Below are 23,323 nucleotides of genomic sequence, written 5' to 3'. Positions count from 1 at the left end.
CTCTCAGTGCACTCGCATTTGTTGATGTGGTGGCCCTCAGTAACTGCTTCTGTCCTTCATGTTCACGCTTTTTCCTTTCAAAATACTCCAAAGGCTTGTCTCTTAATGCGGGGTGCTTGGTCTCCAAGTGGCGAACCAGTTTTGAAGGCTTCATTGCCTCATTAGAGAGCCGGTCTCCACATATTATGCACAGCAGGCTTTGTGCGTGGGAATCGCCCGTTGCGATAAATCCATATTTTACGTAGGATTCCTGATATTGTCTGTTAAATGCAGCTTTCTTTCTTTTGGCAGTCGCAGGTCCCTTCACTGAACCGTTTCCCCTTCGCAAAGAAACTTTCTAAAGACGTTTGTTTTTTATTCATTTTGCTAGCTTGGGGATTTAAATTTAGCGGGACGTCACGTGATGCGACATGCGTCAAGGCCGCGAGACCATAGACGGATGTAATGGAGAGAATCCGGTCATTTTTCAAAATAAAACATCATTCAAACTCAGATAATAAATCAAACGGAAATAAAGGAAGTTATTTATTTTTTCTGTGCGGCCCGGTACCAAATGACCGGTCCGTGGCCCGGGGGTTGGGGATCACTGTTCTAAATGATCAAGGACAGCACAGCAGCTGAGATCCAACTCTGGACAGAGATCTGTACAAGTCAACAAATAAATGAAGCTAGTTTTATGCTCAGGGCTAACGGGCTAAAACAGCTGTTGACGTGGACTCCCAGGTCACAGTGGGATTCTTCAGCATTCAGACGGAGAAAGCAGCACAGGACCAGAACCAGAACAGAACCAGACTCAGTCAAAAGAGACTGGTTAGCATCCAGCTGAGCAGCCTAGCGCTGCCTACCTGCACAGCTGACAACAGGTGAACGTCACGTTGGTAGTAAAGTGGCATCAGGTGCGTTTGTATCAGAGCTGTTTTCCAGATAGCAGCACAGTGTGGGACCCATGTCTGTGTTATCAGTTCATCAGTCATTGTGTCATGGAGCTAAACCTCCCTGTCTCCATGTCACATTTAATGTCAGTCTTATTCTTCAGAAGTCAGCACCTGGAACAGATCATGTCTGCTCTGTGATACTGTTCCTTTCACTCCAGTTAAAGCTTTGACTGTTTGTTCCATCATCACTCCATGAGTCTGAACTAAGTCACACTAACACGCTGCTATTAGACTCAAACAATCCACTTGATCTGAAAGATTCATTTACTAATCAGTCTTTTCTAGCTACACTTTCTAACTGATTTCTACAACATGTTCTTCATTCAAGTCTTACACCCTTAGAATCAGATCACACTCAAGCATTTGTTGTTTCTCATCTGGTTTTGTTTGGGATAAACTTCCTGTTTGATGCTGACCACGTTGGTCACGTACCTCTAGACAGACAGATAGATCTTTAACGTCATTATACACACCACAGGTACACACATGAACATAAATGACTCAGATAGCAACGATTAAAGCACAACTAAACAACAGTGTCTAAAAACAAAACAGTAATAAAGTACTAAGGTCCATAAGAATACTGCTCTAGATTACTGCATCATCCTCAGACCTGAACCTGACTCCAGACTCTCTGCAGCTCACAAGTCTTATGTCCTGAGGTATGAAGCTGTCCTGCACCTCAGGCTGCAGCACCTCCTGCCTGAGGCCAGCAGAGACAGAGTCCATGATGTGGACGTGTGCAGTCTCTGATGGGGACAGACAGTGTTTGGCTCCATGTCCTTGATGGAAGGAAGAGAAGTCCTGATGATCTTCTCTGCCGTCCTCACCACGTACTCACCACGTCCTCGTCCTCTCTGGAGGTCCTTCCAGTCTGTAGCTGAACAGCTGACACACCATAGAGAGATGCTGTTGGTCAGTAAACTCTCTGTGGTGCTCTGGTAGAACGTGGTGAGGATGTGGGCAGGTAGATGTTTACTTCTCCTCCTGTGAAGGAATCAGAGATGAGGTGTTCTGGGTCCAGCATAGATTGTTTGTTATGTGCACCCCCAGGAACTTTCTACCACCTCCACTGCTGTGTTGTTAATAAACTCACTTCCTGGAGATGGAGGGAGGAGGAGCTCACCTGAGCAGGTGATCAAGCTTCATGAGAAGGTGGACAAAACAAACACAGACAGAAATGTGTGTGTGGAGTTTTCTTGGAGTGTGTCTCTTTAAAGACTTGTTGGTCCTGGTTCATCTCAGACTGACTCCATTGGTTACCAACTCCCTGAAAAATAAAAAAGGGACACCTCATTGTCAGGGCCGGTCGACCCGATTCCCTTCACCCTTCCTGGTGTGGTGATTTTTTTTAGCCCTTATTTGTGTTTGAAACGATTTTTTAACTATTTGACTCAAACCTGAATTGAATTAGATTCATATTTTCTCCAAAACTAATGCAATGCATTTCTAGATTTTCATCATGTGGATAACCAAATTATATTGCATTCAGAATGTACATTAAAGCACAACGCTATATAACCCAAGATATTCACAATCACATACCATGGTATTAAGCAAGTCATTTATGTTTTATTAGGAACGAGTGTGAGTGACAAGAACACTGTGTTCCCTCCCTCTCCTCTCATGTTCTCCTTTTCTTCTTCTCTTATGTTCTCTTCCTGATCTTCTCCATTCTCTCCTTTGTCCTGACTCGTGGACTTCCCTTCCTCATCCTAAAAATAACTCAATGTTAATATTCCTGAACATGGAAGTGTTGAAATATTTTATGTAAACTTAGAACAAACCTCTACAGCCTTGATTTTGATGTGGAAACATTCATTTCTGTTGTTGTTCTTTTATCTGCTTTTTATTAATTATTTCACATATATTCTGTTGTTCTAATCTTTCATCCTAGCCTTTATTGTATTCTATATTATTATTTTATGAATCTTATTATTTAAGATTTTAGTTTTATTGCATTTCATTGTCTTCATTTCCAATGGCGGCTGGTGAATTTTGTATTAGGGGGGACGCAAAGTTTGTAAATCAAACCCCTGTAGGGGGCTCTGGGGGCATCCTCCCCCAGTAGATTTTTGTGATTTTCACGTACAAACTAAGCATTCTGGTGCATTCTGACAAAATAATAAAGACAAAATAGAACATCTCCTTACAAAGACAAATGGGGCCATGGAACTAAGTTTTAACTTAATTTATTTGCCTTGTAAAATCCAGCAAGTTTAAAAGTGCTAATACATCAAACATTTTAATCGCATATAAATATTTGACCTGAGAACAGTGAGAAGTTATTTTTTCATATGGATTTTTAGTATACCATTGAATAATGACTGAAATTTCCCATCCAAGGGGCCAACCAAAGCGGTTTCATCAGCTTCTTCGTTCATGTTCACTGTTGTTTGTAATGACGCTAGTTGGTGCTCCAGTATAATCGGTCCGCCGAACTCATCCAGTGAGAAACGTTCCGCGGTGCAAAAATAAGTGTGATTAAAATGCGTAAAAAATGATTAACCCGTTATTTTTGTGTAATTAATTAATCTTAATTAACAAGTTAAAGTCCCGGCCCTAGTTTTAAGTCCTTCATCCCCGTTGTAGTCCATAACATCTCTGTACCCGGGACTTTGAAACAGCACGCAGGTGAAACAAAAAAAGCCGTTTAGCATACACGTTTGAGGTGAAGCTCCTTGTGTATGTCCTCCCACGATCAGTAGCCTGCTGCGAAATGTTTAAGTCCGGACAGTCGGGTCCCAACTCCTTCACCCTTTTCTTCTCCACATAGATATATATATATACCAGAGCCCGTCCACCATATTATTAGATTATATTCGTCTACCATATTAGACGTTCTCTGGTATATATAGTCAATGCAGCCGACCGACGAAAATTGCGCGAATGTTTCCTGATGGACGTGATTGATTGATGAATTGTCCAATCAAGCAGCTATCTCTTTGCTCAGTTACGTATGACGCAAGCGCGTTAGGGCGAGCCCCAAATCCTCATTGAAAATGCATTGAAGGCTCATTTTCCGAAAAAAAAACTTTTAACATGAGAGTCAATGGGCGCGTTCGACTTCATCAGAGAACGTCTAATATGGGGAGAAGTTCCACTCTCACTGAACTTCCGGCTTCTGAACTGTTGCAGTTCCACTCTGGTTCCATATGAGGGCGCTCTCAGGACGAGTGCAGAATGAATGGCGGTCTATGGAGCGATACCCCTCAAAATCCACTTTTCTCAGGATATAATTTTTTGTGCAGTAATTTGAATATTGAATTTGAAAGGAGATGCAAAGAAATGACACATTGCTGGGTGTTAGATTTTTTAGAGTCACTTATTTGCTTTAAAAAGTATTTTAAAATGTCAATGACGTCATACACATCGTACGACCAGATACTGCTTTACGGCAATCCTTCAGTCACTGCTTTGGTGCTTTCGCGCTCTGCACTTTCTTTTCTCTCGAGGCATGGACAACACAGCTGACACGGGTAAATAATCGTGCTAGAAGAGTTTCTGTTTCGTTGTTTTAAAAGACCGGGCCGAAAAAAAAAAAACTTGGGCGAAAAAGTCCGTCTTAACATTCTGGTCCCGCTTCGAATGCCACGATGCCGTCAAGCGGGATCTGGTCGTAATCAGTCATTCACTGACCAATCAGCGTTCATTAGCACAATGCTAGCGTGTTATGGGCAACAACAACTCAACCTGTAAGAAAACGAAAGGACATAAGTTCTCGTTCATTCAACTTTTGACCTATAACCCATGTTGAACTTGCAAAACCTACAATCAAATCTGAGATTTCTCAACGACAATCGGGTGAAAGAGACACATTTAGCCGTTTAGCTCCATAGAGTCCCATTCATGTTGCACTCATGGCGATCGCCCCCAGTGGAAATCTGGTGGAACTGCAACCAAAATTCGTTACAATGGGACTTAATAGAGAGTGGGAAGGCTCTCCGTAGACGGGCTCTGACTTGATGCAGATCTGTCTGAGTCTGACTTGACGTGATGCATGCTGGGATGAACGCAATGCATGCTGGGATGGACGCAATGCATGCTGGTTAGAAATCCTGTCCGACTTGAGTCAGACGGGGAGGGACTTACCACTACGTCACCATGTCACATGACCTTAAAATATCGCGGGAGTCTTCGCCTGCAGACAGATCTTGCAGTTGCTCTCCACGAACTGCACGACCGGAAACCCGCCCTCATGACGTCAGGTCAAAGACGTGATTGGGCAGTTTGGGAGGAATCTCCTCATGACGATTTTGACGTTTCTCGCTTCGTTATGTTGGAATATGCGAAAATGAACAGAAATGGAAGGGACACCTTCTTATATGTGATTTCTGCAACAATGGTAGGCTGGCCTACTGAAAACGTTGTACATCTGACTGCAGTTCAATGCAGAGTTCATTTCTCCGATTAAACAGTATAAAGGCATTTTAACATGTTGGTAACAGTAGAATAAGAGAGATAATGGACTTCACTCCATTAGACTATAAAATAAAATATAAAAATAACCTGTTCTATTGGCTCAACTGTCAGCACGCTCGCCTCCCGATCCGAGGTGCTGCTGGTTCGAGTCCGGGCGTGTGCAGAGCTGAATCACGCAGGTTACATTCTAAGGCTTCGCGTTGGGCCGTTTTACCATCTAGAACGCGTGAATTCAATTTGTAGAAGTGTCGTCCATTATCCTTTACTTATATCGTAGTACTGCTTCTTCAGTATCATCCTAAATTGGTTTAGTGGGTAACGCGTCAGTCTGGCAATCGGCCGTCCGTAGTTCGATTCTTGTTAACGGTTAGTAGATTTTTGGGGTTCTTCTTCACACCTGTCTGTCCAAAAATGAAAACAAATGGCATTTAATCTCCATCTCAATATCTTTCTGTGAATTCGTTTCATGGTTGAGTTACAGGTGCTAAACGACTTTGGGTGTAAAAGTAAATATTCAAATAAGTAGCCTAATCAGCAGTTCATTTAAGCCAAGATTGGAGACCAAAGCACTATGCTACTTAATCCTTATTCAGTAGATTTGCTGCTATTCACAATCCTTTGCATGCAGCATGCTTGTTGTAACACGGGTATAAATTCCGGTAACTCCAAAGCTTCTATTTCGTCGGCAACAACGAATGCAAACACTGCGAGATCCGCCATTGTTTACACGAAGTTGACCGTGTCCGACTTGTCTGCAGCCGTTTTATGCTCCACCCCTACAGTCGGCGTAAGATCACGTTGACGTAAGCACCTAAACCTCAGACAGGCGCAGACAAGTCGAACGCGCCTAATGGGAGAAGCTTGGGCGATTTTCCACGTTGATGAATTCGCCCAGAGAGGCGGGACCATTTGAAACGCGACTTGAACCTGACGATTCTGATTGGACAATGACAGATAATATGTCTAGAACACTGAAAACTACTTTTGCTGTGATAGAATTTGTAAAAAAAAAAAATCCTCTTTCTCCCAGCTGGTAGAGCGTCGCCCAAATCGCCCCTATACACCATCCGCCCCTGTTCATACGTATTCTTTTCTAGTTTCTGAGTAACAGGGATGAGCTGATGTAGGGGATTTTATTCATTGAAAAGAAGGTTTTAAGCTCCAACAAACAGCTTTAAGTTACTAAATGAACACCTACATGGCATTAATGTAAGAATATGTACTACTATAAAGTTGAATTAGTGCATTTATGGATTGGCAGCTTTCTGTTTCCCTCCTGTCACATAATTAAATGACAACTTGAGTTGAAAAATAAGTCAGTCTTCTGCTGATTTTCCTTTTTGTCATTCCTAACACAAATAATAATGATAATGTTGAATAATATCTAAATCAGTGGATGGCTCTAGAAAACTGTCAGTTACCATTAACTTTACTGGGCTTGCATTAACTTTGTTTGCCACCAGGCTTGTTTAATATTAGCTGACATGCCACAAAGCAAGACATAGTTTAGTTATTTACAGAAAAAAATCTACATCATTAACTTGTTAAATTACCGTTTTATTCTTAGTGATTGACGTCAGCTCCGTGTTAACATGTAACTGTTTACTTTCCCGTGAAGGCCGGGACTAGTGGGTTTGGTCAAATGGCTGTGATTGGCTGGATGGCTGTCAATCAATCTAACTTGACCAATGGGATTTCATGTCTGGGGGACTGAGGTGTGCTCCATTTCAGGAAATCCCCGGTGTCGCGTACGTCAGTCCGCCCCTGTATTAATTTTTTATTAATTCCACATTTTACACTATTTTTGATTCTCACGGTAATACGGGACAAAGTGCGTCCTGTTTCAGCTCAATACGGGACAAAGTACTTTTGTTTCTACATACCAGAAGATTCTATTTTTCAAGGGACGGTTGGAAACTCTAGACTCCATTAGAGGAGGAGGAGAAGAGAGGAGCGGTCCAGATGTCCTCACTCTGACGGTAGAAAACTCAACCTGGTCCTCACAAAGAGAGCTGTACAAGAACCCCCCCCCGTGACTTCCGGTAAACCGAGCAGAAACGAAACTAAAGTTTGTTCAGACTCCATTTTGATTCAGAGTAGAAGGAGGAAAACTGAAGGTTGAAGCGAAGTGAGTGTTAATATTCTTCTTCTTCTTCTTCTTCTTCTTCCTCTTCTTCATGTGGACTGTAGAGGGAAGAAGAGTCAGAATTTAACAGTTTGATTCAACCATTGAAACAAACTAGTGATTAATCAGTTGTAGTTCTGCTGCTTTTATTAAACTGCGTAGTTTGTGTTTTACTTCCTGTTCTCAGTCAGACTGACTCTGATATTATGTTATATTATATTATATTATATTATATTATATTATATTATATATGACCATTAATGGTTTATTTTCGGTACTGAATACGTGTTTGTGTTCTTCTGTGTATTTCCTTCTACTGCTTTTATTTTTAATTATAGGTAGATGATAGAGACTGAAATGTGACCGTTGTTGCAGCAACGTACAGACACTCGACACCACACATAATGTATAACAAAAGACTAACATCAACAATAAACGAAATAAAAAATAGAGAACTAAAAACTAAAATCTATACACAATATTTACAATATATATATTTAATATATAAAATATGTTTTTTGAAGTATTTTTTGCCACATTCCTGCGCTACTGTGACAAGGTAATGTCCCACACGTGGGATTAATAAACATGTCTTATGTCTACAAGAATTATAAGATAAGTGAATATTAAAATAAGTGAATATTAAAAAATTAACCTGCAATGAAATGTAATGAATTTACCACCAATAACCAAACAACCATGTGAAAATGTACCAGAAAATCAGAAGTCCAGAGAGTCATCTGTCACACCCAGATCAGGAATTGTACAGACTGATGACTTGAGAAAGATTTCCTGTAGAGTTCTTTGAGACGTTGCTCTGTTGTCTGAGTCTTATCTGGTGGAGAGGGTGGTCAGGGTTATCCATGATTGATAACAGATTGTTCAGAGTCCTCCTCTCCACCACTGGTTCTAATGTTTCCTGTCTGCAGCCAATGATAGAGCCAGCCTTCCTGATGAGTTTGTTCAGTTTGTTGGTGTCACTGGTTGTAATGATGTTCCTCCAGCAGACCACAGCAGAGAAAAGGCTGCTGGCCTCAACAGACTGGTAGAAGATCTCCAGCATCTTGCTGTACACACTGAAGGAGCTCATCTTCCTCAGGAAATAGAGCTGCTGCAGGCCTTCATATACATTATAGAATCATTTTACTGAACAGTTTAAAGCTCTTGTGAGTCTTTGAAACAACCCAGATGCCAGGACTCATAGAACATCAGTGTTTCCCTCAGTTTCCAGCTCCAGGGTGTTTGAGGGGGTGGGGGGATGATGGAGATGGAGACTGACACAGAAACTTAAAGGAATCATGGTGATCATGTGTTTCTTTAATGACAGCAGTCAATGGAACTGAACAGTTATTTAAACTTTTGAACACAGGGTTTCTGCAGAGTTTTAAAAAGTCTTAAATTTGATAATGCCAATTTAAAGCCTTAGAAAATCTTAAATACGAGCATATTTTGCATCGTAGGTCTTAAATTACATTTCGTCAAGTCTTAAATCCTTACATCCATTTACCGCTTCATTCGCATTTCATTCAATGCGTCGGTGGCATTCACAGTTAGTTCCGTGTGTTCTGTGTAGTTCTTTATGAATTATAACTATTAGCGATACACAGAAATTAAACTACAAATGAGACCTGGAAGTGGAATCCAGTGTTCACCCTGGTTTGTAATGTGTTGCTGCACCTGTTGGAGAACTTCTCTTTAATCCTTGAGCAGTGAAAGTGTTCAGTTTGTTCAGACTTTGATTCAGAGTAGAAGGAGGAAAACTGAAGGTTGAAGGGAGGTGAGTGTTAATATTCTTCTTAACGGATAACTCTGTTACAGGCCTGTTTTAATTTCTTCAATATCTTATATGTGACCAGAAGGTTTTAAAAGTCATCAGTTCATAGTGGTTGTGTTATGGTAACTGGTGTATGGTATGGTTTCTGGTTTACCTCTCAGACTGACTGAAGTCCAGAAGATGGAGGAAGAGGAGGACAGAGTCAGCTGTCTGTCTATGAAGAGTGACAGGTCCAAAGGATTAATTCCTCCAGACTTCAGTAAAGAACCTGGACCCTCAGATACGAGGTAAGAGAACTACTACTAACTTGTTCATGACTCATTTTAATCACTTCTGTCAGTTCCAGTTTATTTTCTGTCTCTGATGGTTGATTGAGTTTAACTGAAATGTGTTTGTTATTCTAGCTGTTAACCAAAGTTTATTCAAGTTACAGTTATAAAATGAAGATGGTCTTAAAGACTGCAGAGTCTCAGCTTTAATTTGAGAGTATTCACATCCAAACTGGAGGAAATCTGGAGGAATTAAAAACATTTTAATACACAATCCTCTATTTTCAGGGACTGAAGTGATTGAACAGATTCACTCAGTCATAAATAAAATGCTCATTTTTAACCCTCGGGCTCCTGCAGGTGTTTTCCTGTGAGTTGATGTGTAGCTTGCTTGGGTTCTGATGCAGGTGGGGCAGCTAACCCTTCCTGTCCCGGTTGCTGTCCCTCCGTGCTGTCCACTGTCTCTCCAGTTGTCACCAAGCTTTCCTGGTCATCACCCAGCCTGTTCCTCTGAGTCACTGGTCACTCCTACAAATTTTCCTTCTTCCTTCTTTCCTTCTTACATCGTCTTAAATGAAGAATAAGAAATGTGTGTGTGTAGTTTTCTTGGAGTGTGTCTCTTTAAAGACTTGTTGGTCCTGATTCATCTCAGACTGACTCCATTAGAGGAGGACGAGAAGACAGGACCGGCCAAAATGTCCTCACTCTGATGGTAGAAAACACAAACTGGTCCTCACAAAGAGAGCTGCACCAGTGCGCGTGCGCGTGCGCGTGCACACACACACACACACACACACACACACACACACACACACACACACCACATGACTTCCGGTAAACGGAGCAGAAACGAAACTACAGTTTGTTCAGACTCCATTTTGATTCAGAGTAGAAGGAGGAAAAGTGAAGGTTGAAGCGAGGTGAGTGTTAATATTCTTCTTCTTCTTCTTCTTCTTCTTCTTCTTCTTCTTCTTCTTCTTCTTCTTCTTCATGTGGACTGTAGAGGGAAGAAGAGTCAGAATTTAACAGTTTGATTCAACCATTGAAACAAACTAGTGATTAATCAGTTGTAGTTCTGCTGCTTTTATTAAACTGCGTAGTTTGTGTTTTACTTCCTGTTCTCAGTCAGACTGACTCTGATAGAATCAGAATCAGCTTTAATGTCCATGTGTGTGTGCTCATACAGGGAATTTGACTCCGGTAACTTTTGCTCTCTTGTACAGAAACACACAGAACTTAAATAAGTGTAAAAAATAAATATCAAACTGTACACATAAAATAAAATAAAATAAAATACAAAAACTAAAAATAGAGATAAAGGATAAGAGCAGATATATTCAACTATCCAGAGGTTTGTTCACTGAGTAAATCCAGTTAATGTAGAGTTATTGTTCATTGTTCATGTGGATGGTCTCACACTCTGTGACTACTCAGAGTTCATCAGAGCCACAGCCCGGGGGAAGAAACTGTCTTTGTAACAGGTGGTCTTGGCGTACAGTGCTCTGTAACGCCGGCCTGAGGGGAGGAGTCTAAACAGGTAGTGACCAGGGTGTGAGGGGTCTGTGGAGATGTTACTGGCCCACTTCCTGGTCCTGGACTGGTACAGGTCCTGGATGGAGGGAAGGTCGGTACCAATGATCCTCTCTGCAGACCTGACTGTTCTCTGCAGTCTGTCCCTGTCATGTCTGGTGGTGGATCCAAACCAGACTGTGATGGACCTGGTCAGGACAGACTGGACTATTTATATTATATTATTACTGAACACGTGTTTGTGTTCTTCCGTGTATTTCCTTCTCCTGCTTTTATTTTGTATTTCCTGTGAAGTGTATTTATCATTTCCTGTGAAGTTTATTTTGAAAGGACCGTATCCGGATGTGATAACCGTTAATGACAGTAACGGAAGATGTAACAGAAACGATAATTCTCTGTGTTTGTGTTAAATTAAATTATTGTGTTAGAGGTGAATGACTTTAATGATTTCTCCTGTTTCTAAGTGTTTTGAGTTCATCTTTTAAATAAGTTAGCTAACTGCGTTGTTAGCAGACAAATGTAGCATTAGCATCAACTGTCACTTTGAAGACTGCAGAGGGACCGTTGATGCTAATGCTAATGCTAACGGTTTTCCTTCTTTAGTTTGTTGGACTTTTCTGTTGCTTTGTTAAAGTTTCACTGAACTGAATGATTAATAAACATTATAGAATCATTTTACTCTTCTCTTCCTTCAGTTTGAAGCTAAATTATCGAGTATTTTTATGCTAAGCTAACGGCTACTGACGCAGCTTTTTAAGCTAACTCTGTTCTAAAAGTCTGTCAGAGTTCATTTTTACTTTTTAAAGCTTAAACACGTTCCTGTGGTTTTCTGACCATATTCTAACATAAACAAGTATTTATTTTAACTTTAATAAAAACTACAGTTCCCATCAGTCTCTGATCAACCTGGAGGACTGTAACTGAAGTTGATGTAAACTCACTGAGTGTTTCTGGTTTACCTCTCAGACTGACTGAAGTCCAGAAGATGGAGGAAGAGGAGGACAGAGTCAGCTGTCTGTCTATGAAGAGCGACAGGTCCAAAGACAGACCTCCACAATTCAGTATAGAACCTGGACCCTCAGACACAAAGTAAGAGAACTACTACTAACTTGTTCATGACTCATTTTAATCACTTCTGTCAGTTCCAGTTTATTTTCTGTCTCTGATGGTTGATTGAGTTTAACTGAAATGTATTTGTTATTCTAGCTGTTAACCAAAGTTTATTCAAGTTACAGTTATAAAATGAAGGTGGTCTTAAAGACTGCAGAGTCTCAGCTTTAATTTGAGAGTATTCACATCCAAACTGGAGGAAATCTGGAGGAATTAAAAACATTTTAATACACAATCCTCTATTTTCAGGGACTGGAGTGATTGGACAGATTCACTCAGTCATAAATAAAATGCTCATTTTTAACCCTTGGGCTCCTGCAGGTGTTTTCCTGTGGGTTGATGTGTAGCTTGCTTGGGTTCTGATGCAGGTGGGGCAGCTAACCCTTCCTGTCCCGGTTGCTGTCCCTCCGTGCTGTCCACTGTCTCTCCAGTTGTCACCAAGCTTTCCTGGTCATCACCCAGCCTGTTCCTCTGAGTCACTGGTCACTCCTACAAATTTTCCTTCTTTCCTTCTTACATCGTCTTAAATGAAGAATAAGAAATGTGTGTGTGTAGTTTTCTTGGAGTGTGTCTCTTTAAAGACTTGTTGGTCCTGATTCATCTCAGACTGACTCCATTAGAAGAGGACGAGAAGACAGGACCGGCCAAAATGTCCTCACTCTGATGGTAGAAAACACAAACTGGTCCTCACAAAGAGAGCTGCACCAGTGCGCGTGCGCGTGCGCACACACACACACACACACACACACACACACACACACACACACACACACACACACCACATGACTTCCGGTAAACGGAGCAGAAACGAAACTACAGTTTGTTCAGACTCCATTTTGATTCAGAGTAGAAGGAGGAAAACTGAAGGTTGAAGGGAGGTGAGAGTTAATATTCTTCTTCTTCTTCTTCTTCTTCTTCTTCTTCTTCTTCTTCATGTGGACTGTAGAGGGAAGAAGAGTCAGAATTTAACAGTTTGATTCAACCATTGAAACAAACTAGTGATTAATCAGTTGTAGTTCTGCTGCTTTTATTAAACTGCGTAGTTTGTGTTTTACTTCCTGTTCTCAGTCAGACTGACTCTGATAGAATCAGAATCAGCTTTAATGTCCATGTGTGTGTGCTCATACAGGGAATTTGACTCCGGTAACTTTTGCTCTCTTCTACAGAAACACACAGAACTTAAATAAGTGTAAAAAATAAATATCAAACTGTACACATAAAATAAAATAAAATACAAAAACTAAAAATAGAGATAAAGGATAAGAGCAGATATATTCAACTATCCAGAGGTTTGTTCACTGAGTAAATCCAGTTAATGTAGAGTTATTGTTCATTGTTCATGTGGATGGTCTCACACTCTGTGACTACTCAGAGTTCATCAGAGCAACAGCCCGGGGGAAGAAACTGTCTTTGTAACAGGTGGTTTTGGCGTACAGTGCTCTGTAACGCCGGCCTGAGGGGAGGAGTCTAAACAGGTTGTGACCAGGGTGTGAGGGGTCTGTGGAGATGTTACTGGCCCACTTCCTGGTCCTGGACTGGTACAGGTCCTGGATGGAGGGAAGGTCGGTACCAATGATCCTCTCTGCAGCCCTGACTGTTCTCTGCAGTCTGTCCCTGTCATGTCTGGTGGAGGATCCAAACCAGACTGTGATGGACCTGGTCAGGACAGACTGGACTATTTATATTATATTATTACTGAACACGTGTTTGTGTTCTTCCGTGTATTTCCTTCTCCTGCTTTTATTTTGTATTTCCTGTGAAGTGTATTTATTATTTCCTGTGAAGTTTATTTTGAAAGGAACGTATCCGGATGTGATAACCGTTAATGACAGTAACGGAAGATGGAACAGAAACGATAATTCTCTGTGTTTGTGTTAAATAAAATTATTGTGTTAGAGCTGAATGACTTTAATGATTTCTCCTGTTTCTAAGTGTTTTGAGTTCATCTTTTAAATAAGTTAGCTAACTGCGTTGTTAGCAGACAAATGTAGCATTAGCATCAACTGTCACTTTGAAGACTGCAGAGGGACCGTTGATGCTAATGCTAATGCTAACGGTTTTCCTTCTTTACTTTGTTGGACTTTTCTGTTGCTTTGTTAAAGTTTCACTGAACTGAATGATTAATAAACATTATAGAATCATTTTACTCTTCTCTTCCTTCAGTTTGAAGCTAAATTATCGAGTATTTTTATGCTAAGCTAACGGCTACTGACGCAGCTTTTTAAGCTAACTCTGTTCTAAAAGTCTGTCAGAGTTCATTTTTACTTTTTAAAGCTTAAACACGTTCCTGTGGTTTTCTGACCATATTCTAACATAAACAAGTATTTATTTTAACTTTAATAAAAACTACAGTTCCCATCAGTCTCTGATCAACCTGGAGGACTGTAACTGAAGTTGATGTAAACTCACTGAGTGTTTCTGGTTTACCTCTCAGACTGACTGAAGTCCAGAAGATGGAGGAAGAGGAGGACAGAGTCAGCTGTCTGTCTATGAAGAGTGACAGGTCCAAAGGATTAATTCCTCCAGACTTCAGTAAAGAACCTGGACCCTCAGACACAAGGTAAGAGAACTACTACTAACTTGTTCATGACTCATTTTAATCACTTCTGTCAGTTCCAGTTTATTTTCTGTCTCTGATGGTTGATTGAGTTTAACTGAAATGTATTTGTTATTCTAGCTGTAAACCAAAGTTTATTCAAGTTACAGTTATTAAATGAAGGTGGTCTTAAAGACTGCAGAGTCTCAGCTTTAATTTGAGAGTATTCACATCCAAACTGGAGGAAATCTGGAGGAATTAAAAACATTTTAATACACAATCCTCTATTTTCAGGGACTGGAGTGATTGGACAGATTCACTCAGTCATAAATAAAATGCTCATTTTTAACCCTTGGGCTCCTGCAGGTGTTTTCCTGTGGGTTGATGTGTAGCTTGCTTGGGTTCTGATGCAGGTGGGGCAGCTAACCCTTCCTGTCCCGGTTGCTGTCCCTCCGTGCTGTCCACTGTCTCTCCAGTTGTCACCATGCTTTCCTGGTCATCACCCAGCCTGTTCCTCTGAGTCACTGGTCACTCCTACAAATTTTCCTTCTTCCTTCTTTCCTTCTTACATCGTCTTAAATCAAGAATAAGAAATGTGTGTGTGTAGTTTTCTTGGAGTGTGTCTCTTTAAAGACTTGTTGGTCCTGATTCATCTCAGACTGACTCCATTAGAGGAGGACGAGAAGACAGGACCGGCCAAAATGTCCTCACTCTGATGGTAGAAAACACAAACTGGTCCTCACAAAGAGAGCTGCACCAGTGCGCGTGCGCGTGCGCGTGCGCACACACACACACACACACACACACACACACACACACACACACACACACACACACACACCACATGACTTCCGGTAAACGGAGCAGAAACGAAACTAAAGTTTGTTCAGACTCCATTTTGATTCAGAGTAGAAGGAGGAAAAGTGAAGGTTGAAGCGAAGTAAGTGTTAATATTCTTCTTCTTCTTCTTCTTCTTCTTCTTCTTCTTCTTCTTCTTCTTCTTCTTCTTCATGTGGACTGTAGAGGGAAGAAGAGTCAGAATTTAACAGTTTGATTCAACCATTGAAACAAACTAGTGATTAATCAGTTGTAGTTCTGCTGCTTTTATTAAACTGCGTAGTTTGTGTTTTACTTCCTGTTCTCAGTCAGACTGACTCTGATATTATATTATATTATATTATATTATATTATATTATATTATATTATATATGACCATTAATGGTTTGTTTCGGTACTAAACGTGTTTGTGTTCTTCCGTGTATTTCCTTCTACTGCTTTTATTTTGTATTTCCTGTGAAGTGTATTTATCATTTCCTGTGAAGTTTATTTTGAAAGGAACGTATCCGGATGTGATAACCGTTAATGACAGTAACGGAAGATGGAACAGAAACGATAATTCTCTGTGTTTGTGTTAAAATAAATTATTGTGTTAGAGGTGAATGACTTTAATGATTTCTCCTGTTTCTAAGTGTTTTGAGTTCATCTTTTAAATAAGTTAGCTAACTGCGTTGTTAGCAGACAAATGTAGCATTAGCATCAACTGTCACTTTGAAGACTGCAGAGGGACCGTTGATGCTAATGCTAATGCTAACGGTTTTCCTTCTTTAGTTTGTTGGACTTTTCTGTTGCTTTGTTAAAGTTTCACTGAACTGAATGATTAATAAACATTATAGAATCATTTTACTCTTCTCTTCCTTCAGTTTGAAGCTAAATTATCGAGTATTTTTATGCTAAGCTAACGGCTACTGACGCAGCTTTTTAAGCTAACTCTGTTCTAAAAGTCTGTCAGAGTTCATTTTTACTTTTTAAAGCTTAAACACGTTCCTGTGGTTTTCTGACCATATTCTAACATAAACAAGTATTTATTTTAACTTTAATAAAACTACAGTTCCCATCAGTCTCTGATCAACCTGGAGGACTGTAACTGAAGTTGATGTAAACTCACTGAGTGTTTCTGGTTTACCTCTCAGACTGACTGAAGTCCAGAAGATGGAGGAAGAGGAGGACAGAGTCAGCTGTCTGTCTATGAAGAGTGACTGGTCCAAAGATCCACCTCCAGACTTCAGTAAAGAACCTGGACCCTCAGACACAAAGTAAGAGACTGTTTCTACTGTAAACTGACCTGATGGAAGATGATGATTTTAGGATGAAGCAGAAATGTTCTGCTGAAAGATTTCTAGTCATGATGCAGATGTTTTAGTGCAGGTAGGTAAGATCCTAGTCTGGGTTTTAGAACCAGGAAGTACTGATGGTATTTCTGTAGTAAAACACCTGAGAACCTCCATTTCAGAATGTCCACTCATCAATATTCAGATATATTTGTCCTAATGTTGAAGTGTGTAAAGATGTTCAGCTGGGCTACTAGTGGATGGATTGAACTGCAGTTTTCTCCTCCTCCCATAGTCAGTGTGTAGCAACTAGCCAGTATAGTTAGAATGTGATCTTTATCTGATCAATACTCCCTATCAGTCCAGTTCACTATCAGTAACACTTCTTAGACTCTTCTAAGCTCAGTTCAGACTGAACTAACTCAAGATAAAACAGTGAAGGACATAATCAGCTCTCTTTGATGGAAGGCTTTTACTGTGAAGTCTCTGCAGGAAGTGTTGAGTTTGTATTAACAGCAAACGGCAGGTAGATGACTCAGTGTTTAATAAGACAGCCAGATAGGAAAAGCAGTTGATTGGTGTTGATGAAAGCAGGAGAGTTGAAATCAAAGGAAGTCAATTCAAACTTTTCCTGTTCTCTGTGAGCGTCTGAGCTTCTGGACAGTGATGTCAAATGTTGACAGTCTGCAAATGATTTTAATGATGAAGGAATGTGTTGACAGAGAGAGGAAGAGGAGTCCTGTTTCTGTGGAGGAGCAGCTGTCCTGCTGTGCTTTGTGTCAGGACGTCCTGAAGGATCCAGTCTCTAGCAGCTGTGGACACTGGTTCTGCAGACAGTGCATCACCTCATACTGGGACCAGTCTGCTTCATCAGGAGACTCCTCCTGTCCCCAGTGTGGAAAAAGATCCAGAACAAGTAAGACTGTTCATCTGTCTGCTGATGGACTCTTGATAAAATCATTTCTTAGTTTCCTACAGTTTTATTTATTCTCTTTTCTTTCCCTGCACTTCACATACCAGCCTTATTTTACTCATAACTGAGCTTTGTTAATTACTGCTGATATAAATTAATCTGTTCCTGTTGTGACCAGCCACTAAGAGGCTTTTATTGTGAAACAGCCAGAGGAAATGTTTGTCACCTGATTAGCAGTATTTTGTTGTTAGTGCAGTTAAAAACAAGAGATGAACATATTGCTCATCATTTTATTAGTGGATCAGTCTTAAATATTACAGAGAGGAAGGAACAACCACAGTGAGCTGTTAGATGAAGAGCTGCAGACGAGCTGCCTCTGCTGTCAATCAAACACTGACACGCCCCCTCAGAGGCTGATAGAACAAAGAGCATTTCTAATGTTTCCTCTAAAAATGAGTTATTATGAGAAGAAAAAACTCTTTATAAAACATTTAAAGTCAGTTTTCTGTTCTTTGTGGCTTCAAACAGGGATGACTGTTTTCTTTCTGTCTCACGTTTGTTCTTCTTTCCAGCAGATGTTGGTCTGCAGGAGGTTTTAGATGAACATAAGATCAGTCTGAGGAGGAGATGTGAACGTGTGACTGAAGGAAGTGATGTAACAGGAGGTGAAACCCTCCTCAACAGGATCTACACTGAGCTCTACATCACAGAGGGACAGAGTGAAGAGGTTAATACCCAACATGAGGTGAAGCAGCTTGAGACAGCTTCCAAGATGAAGGCCCTCCATGACACTCCAATCAAGTGCCACCACATCTTTAAAGCCTTACCTGACCAACAGAGACACATCAGAGTGGTTCTGACCAACGGCGTCGCTGGTGTTGGAAAAACCTTCTCAGTGCAGAAGTTCACTCTGGACTGGGCAGAGGGTTTGGAAAACCAAGATGTCAGTGTGGTGATTGTGCTTTCGTTCAGGGAGCTGAACTTGATCAGAGATAAGCAGTACAGTCTTCTCAGGCTGCTCCATGTTTTCCATCCAACATTACAGAAGGTCACAGCAGAGGAGCTGGCTGTCTGTAAACTTTTGTTCATCTTTGACGGCCTGGATGAAAGCAGACTTTCATTGGACTTCAACAACAGTGAGGTTGTGTCTGATGTCACACAGAAGGCATCAGTCAACGTGCTGCTGACAAACCTCATCAAGGGGAAACTGCTTCCCTCGGCTCTGGTCTGGATCACTTCCCGACCTGCAGCAGCCAATCAGATCCCTCCTACATGTGTTGACAGGCTAACAGAAGTACGAGGCTTCACTGACGCCCAGAAGGAGGAGTACTTCAGGAGGAGGTTCAGTGATGAAGAGCTGTCCAGCAGAATCATCTCCCACATCAAGACATCCAGGAGCCTCCACATCCTGTGTGGAGTCCCAGTCTTCTGCTGGATCACTGCTACAGTTCTGGAGCACATGTTGACTACAGAGCAGAGAGGAGAGCTGCCCAAGACCCTGACTGACATGTACTCACACTTTGTGATGGTTCAGACAAAGAGGAAGAACAACAAGTACCATGAGGGACATGAGACGAGTCCACAGGAGCTGATGGAGGCTGACAGGGAAGTTCTTCTGAAGCTGGGGAGGCTGGCGTTAGAACAACTGGAGAAAGGAAACATCATGTTCTACCAAGAAGACCTGGAGCACTGTGGTCTTGATGTGACAGAGGCCTCAGTGTACTCAGGAGTTTGTACAGAGATCTTCAAAAGAGAGAGTGTGATCTTCCAGAAATCAGTCTACTGCTTTGTTCATCTGAGCGTTCAGGAGTTTCTGGCTGCAGTCTACATGATCCACTGTTACACCAACAAGAAGACAAAGGTGGTGAAGGACTTCCTGGGGAAAGACCAGCAGGTCTCCACTAAGTCTGTGAATGACTTCCTGTATGGAGCCATGGAGAAATCCCTGCTCAGTAAAAATGGTCACCTGGACCTGTTTGTTCGCTTCCTTCATGGCCTCTCTCTGGAGTCCAACCAGAGACTCTTAGGAGGTCTGCTGGGTCAGACAGAGAACAGTCCAGAAATCATGCAGAGAGCCATCAACAAGCTGAAGAAGATGAGGATTAGTAAAATGTCTCCTGACAGAAGCATCAACATCTTCCACTGTCTGATGGAGATGAACGACCTCTCAGTTCATCAGGAGATCCAAGAGTTCCTGAAGTCAGAGAACAGATCAGAGAAGAAACTCTCTGAGATCCACTGCTCAGCTCTGGCCTACATGCTGCAGATGTCAGAGGAGGTTCTGGATGAGTTGGACCTGAAGAAGTACAACACATCAGAGGAGGGACGACAGAGACTGATCCCAGCTGTGAGGAACTGCAGAAAGGCTCGGTGAGTCCTGATCATTAACAGAATCAATCAGATGTTCATCAGATGATCACCTCACTCTGTTTCATCCTCATTCAGTCTGGATCTAGAATGTAAATCATCTGATTATATAACAGATTTATATGTTTTCTAATCACAGATTAACTGGATGTAGACTCTCAGAGACTCACTGTGAAGTTGTGGCCTCAGCTCTGAAGTCCAACCCTTCCTATCTGACAGAGCTGGACATGAGTAATAATGACCTGAAGGATTCAGGAGTGAAGCATCTGTCTGCTGGACTGGAGAGTCCAAACTGTAGACTGGAGACTCTGAGGTCAGTTCACTGACTGGAGCTGTTGTAGGTTTTCTTTATTTATTCAGTTCAAGTCATTGACTGATGTGTCAGATGTTCTTTAGTTGATAAATGTTCAGTATTTCAATGAGCACAATTATGAAGAAGTTTCTTTTTCTCAAATGTTCTGTTTTTCTAAACAGTTGAAGAACATTGACTCAGTCTTATTTATTACAATCATATATCATCAACTATTACTCAGAACATTTCACATATCACTGAAACTCCCCAAACTATAACTGGCCTCCAATCTTAAAACAACAAGTTCTGGTAAATATGCTGCTTTGGTGCAACCGTCCATTCTCTTCTCCACTGATCATAAAAACTAAATACACAGTCACAGACTGTTACTGATGTTGTTGAGTCAGACTGATAGAAAGCTGCTGCTCTGAGTCAGGATGAAACACATCATACATTTCATTGGAGATCACTTTTATTCATTATTCAGATTGTGGGGCTGCAGTTTGTCTGAGATCAGCTGTGATTCTCTGGTCTCAGCTCTGAAGTCCAACCCCTCCCATCTGAAACATCTGGACCTGGGTGACAACAACAACCTGAAGGATTCAGGAGTGAAGCAGCTGTGTGGTTTTCTGGAGAGTCCAGACTGTAGACTGGAGACTCTGAGGTCAGTTCACTGTCTGTTACTGTTGTAGATCTGATATGTTTAATCACCAACTGAATCTAATTCATGTTCATCCAGAATTTTCCTCCATAAATCTGTAAATGTCCTTTAGTTCAAGACGAGTGTTTGTATCAGAAACTGTAGAAAATGTCCACTGTTAGTTGTTAAAGTCAATGAAGCTTAAAGGCTGTTAGGACACAGTAATGCAGGGGAGCTGCCTCTAGGGGGGGCACCAGATGAAACACGTAATGGTGTAGAAGAAGTTATCTTCTTCTACACACTGTATATTAGTGGTGTGTGATAGCGCTAGATTTGGTATCGATCTGATACCAAGTAAATACAGGGCCAGTATCGCTGATACCGATACTCTTTAATAATTAAGGTGGATGCATCATCAATCTGAATCAATCTAAATCTGAATGAATTTTCATGACCTTTAGTGATTTTGTGATTTGCCTTTTGGATTATTAATCAGTTAAAATCTAGTACAAAGTTAATGAAAAATGAAAAGTAAGTAGAAAATACTTTATTATCACAATAGAAGTTTTTGTTCAGAAACAAAATTATCACTTCAGAACAAATGAAAAGAAATTCTTTTTCAGACAGAGTGTTCAGAAACTACAATACAATTATAAAGTAAATCTCTCCCTTCATTGAACTTCTTTCTGGATTTTTCTCTTAAATAAACAAAGTGTACAAAATGATCAGTCCACAACAAATATTATAAACATGTCAAACAAATGATTTTGTTCAAGTCGCATGTATGTTTAGGAAGTACAATACAAAACTAAGACAACATTTGTCTCCTTTAGTTCTTCTCTTCTTTTCGGGGGTCTGTCGGGGCCAGGGGCCGGGGGATTTTTCTCCTCCTCTCTCCGTTTCTGTAGCTCTGCGTTTTCTTGTCCATGATTTTTCATCTGCTTTTACAAGTTTGTTGTGTTACCACTGTATCTTCCAGCCTTTTTCCAAATAGTCCAACTTGCTGTCGCTCCTCTTCCTCTCTGCCATTCTCCTGCTCCGTCTCTGTGCTGTGTGTAATGCTCTGCTGCTGGCCGGGCCTGGCAGGTAGTGGTGGGCGGAGCTTGGTTACCTGGCGCCGCTGAGTCACGTGACGGTACAACAAACACAGGAGAGGAGGAGGAGGAGCAGAGTGAGCCTGCTCTGCTCTGGGACAGCAGCAGCATTTAGACAAACACAGTCAGGTTACTGCCTCTTTAATGAAACAAGAGAGAAACTGAAACTGAAGGATCCATCTCATTACATTGGTATCCATCAATATTGATAGCAACGTTGCTATCAATATTGATGGATACCTGGATGGATCCACCCACCACTACTGTGTATGCACACCAAGCTGAGCCACCTGCTCTGCTCTTTAACATCCTCACATGGATCCTCTTGTTTTATCTCTTCCTGAGCCTATGCTCTTTGTTATTGATGTTGTGGCTCGTGTGGAACTTTATTACAGTTTCATTCAAATGACTGGCGTTGTCATTTTATCTCCATAAGCGCTGTGCTATGATGACGGGTTGTGTTAGCTCCACGCTCATTTAAAGTTGCTGCAATTTTAGTTGAAGGCGTCTGAAAATCTTCTAACATTTCCTCCAACTGATCTGCTTTCTGCCTCTGATCCTGAGCCTGTCATCATCCTCTTTGCTCTTTAAAGTGGAAGCTTGTGCTAAATTTGTTCCATTCTATTGAAAATGTTAGTGTTTGACTTTAATTCAAATGTGAGAGCTCATTGTTGTGATGCTGATTATTTTGTTCTATGTGTGTTCTGGTCATTTGAGCAGATTAAACATGCTGCCTTTAATATGGCTATAAAAAAGATGGTTGTGTTTTTAAAGGTGTGGGGGATTGGGGGGGTGTCAACCTGGTTGGGACATAGAAGGGGGGGCACAGCCAAAAAAGTTTGGGAAACGCTGCAGTAATGTTGAGCTGCACATTTAAAACCTGAACACATCTGATTGAATTATTCATCATTTAATCTACATCTTTTATTCTTTATTCAGATTGTGGAGAAGCAGTTTGTCAGAGATCAGCTGGGATTCTCTGGGACCAGCTCTGAAGTCCAACCCCTCCCATCTGAAACGTCTGGACCTGTGCAGAAACAACTTTAAGGATTCAGCAGTGAAGCAGCTGTGTGGTTTTCTGGAGAGTCCAGACTGTAGACTGGAGACTCTGATGTGAGTTCACTGTCTGTTACTGTTGTAGATCTGATATGTTTAATCACCAACTGAATCTAATTCATGTTCATCCAGAACTTTCCTCCATAAATCTG

At 41.1% G+C, this 23,323-nt stretch overlaps 1 protein-coding gene across 3 annotated transcripts in view; it reads left to right on the top strand.

Moving 5' to 3' along the window:
• The window catches only part of LOC311503228 (NACHT, LRR and PYD domains-containing protein 12-like), a 112,852-nt gene that overhangs the window by 77,171 nt on the left and 12,358 nt on the right, over positions 1–23,323 (top strand). Inside the window, exons 1-10 of one of the 3 annotated variants that reach the window (XM_084565833.1) lie at positions 7,166–7,485; positions 9,418–9,543; positions 12,022–12,144; positions 14,600–14,725; positions 16,672–16,794; positions 17,532–17,725; positions 18,295–20,092; positions 20,229–20,402; positions 20,869–21,045; positions 23,055–23,228. In XM_084565833.1, coding sequence (XP_084421959.1) covers positions 9,437–9,543; positions 12,022–12,144; positions 14,600–14,725; positions 16,672–16,794; positions 17,532–17,725; positions 18,295–20,092; positions 20,229–20,402; positions 20,869–21,045; positions 23,055–23,228 — 2,996 coding nt within the window. In that variant the 5' untranslated portion in view covers positions 7,166–7,485; positions 9,418–9,436. Of the gene's footprint in view, positions 1–7,165; positions 7,486–9,417; positions 9,544–10,407; positions 10,446–12,021; positions 12,145–14,599; positions 14,726–16,671; positions 16,795–17,531; positions 17,726–18,294; positions 20,093–20,228; positions 20,403–20,868; positions 21,046–23,054; positions 23,229–23,323 lie in introns of those variants that run through there. The other 2 variants (XM_084565832.1, XM_084565834.1) reach the window with 2 other exon arrangements.

Source organism: Chelon labrosus (genome assembly GCF_963514085.1).
Source record: "Chelon labrosus genome assembly, chromosome: 18".
Lineage (NCBI taxonomy): Eukaryota > Metazoa > Chordata > Actinopteri > Mugiliformes > Mugilidae > Chelon > Chelon labrosus.
The sequence above is the reverse complement of the archived record's forward strand: the minus strand, read 5'-3'. Positions and strand labels throughout refer to the sequence as shown.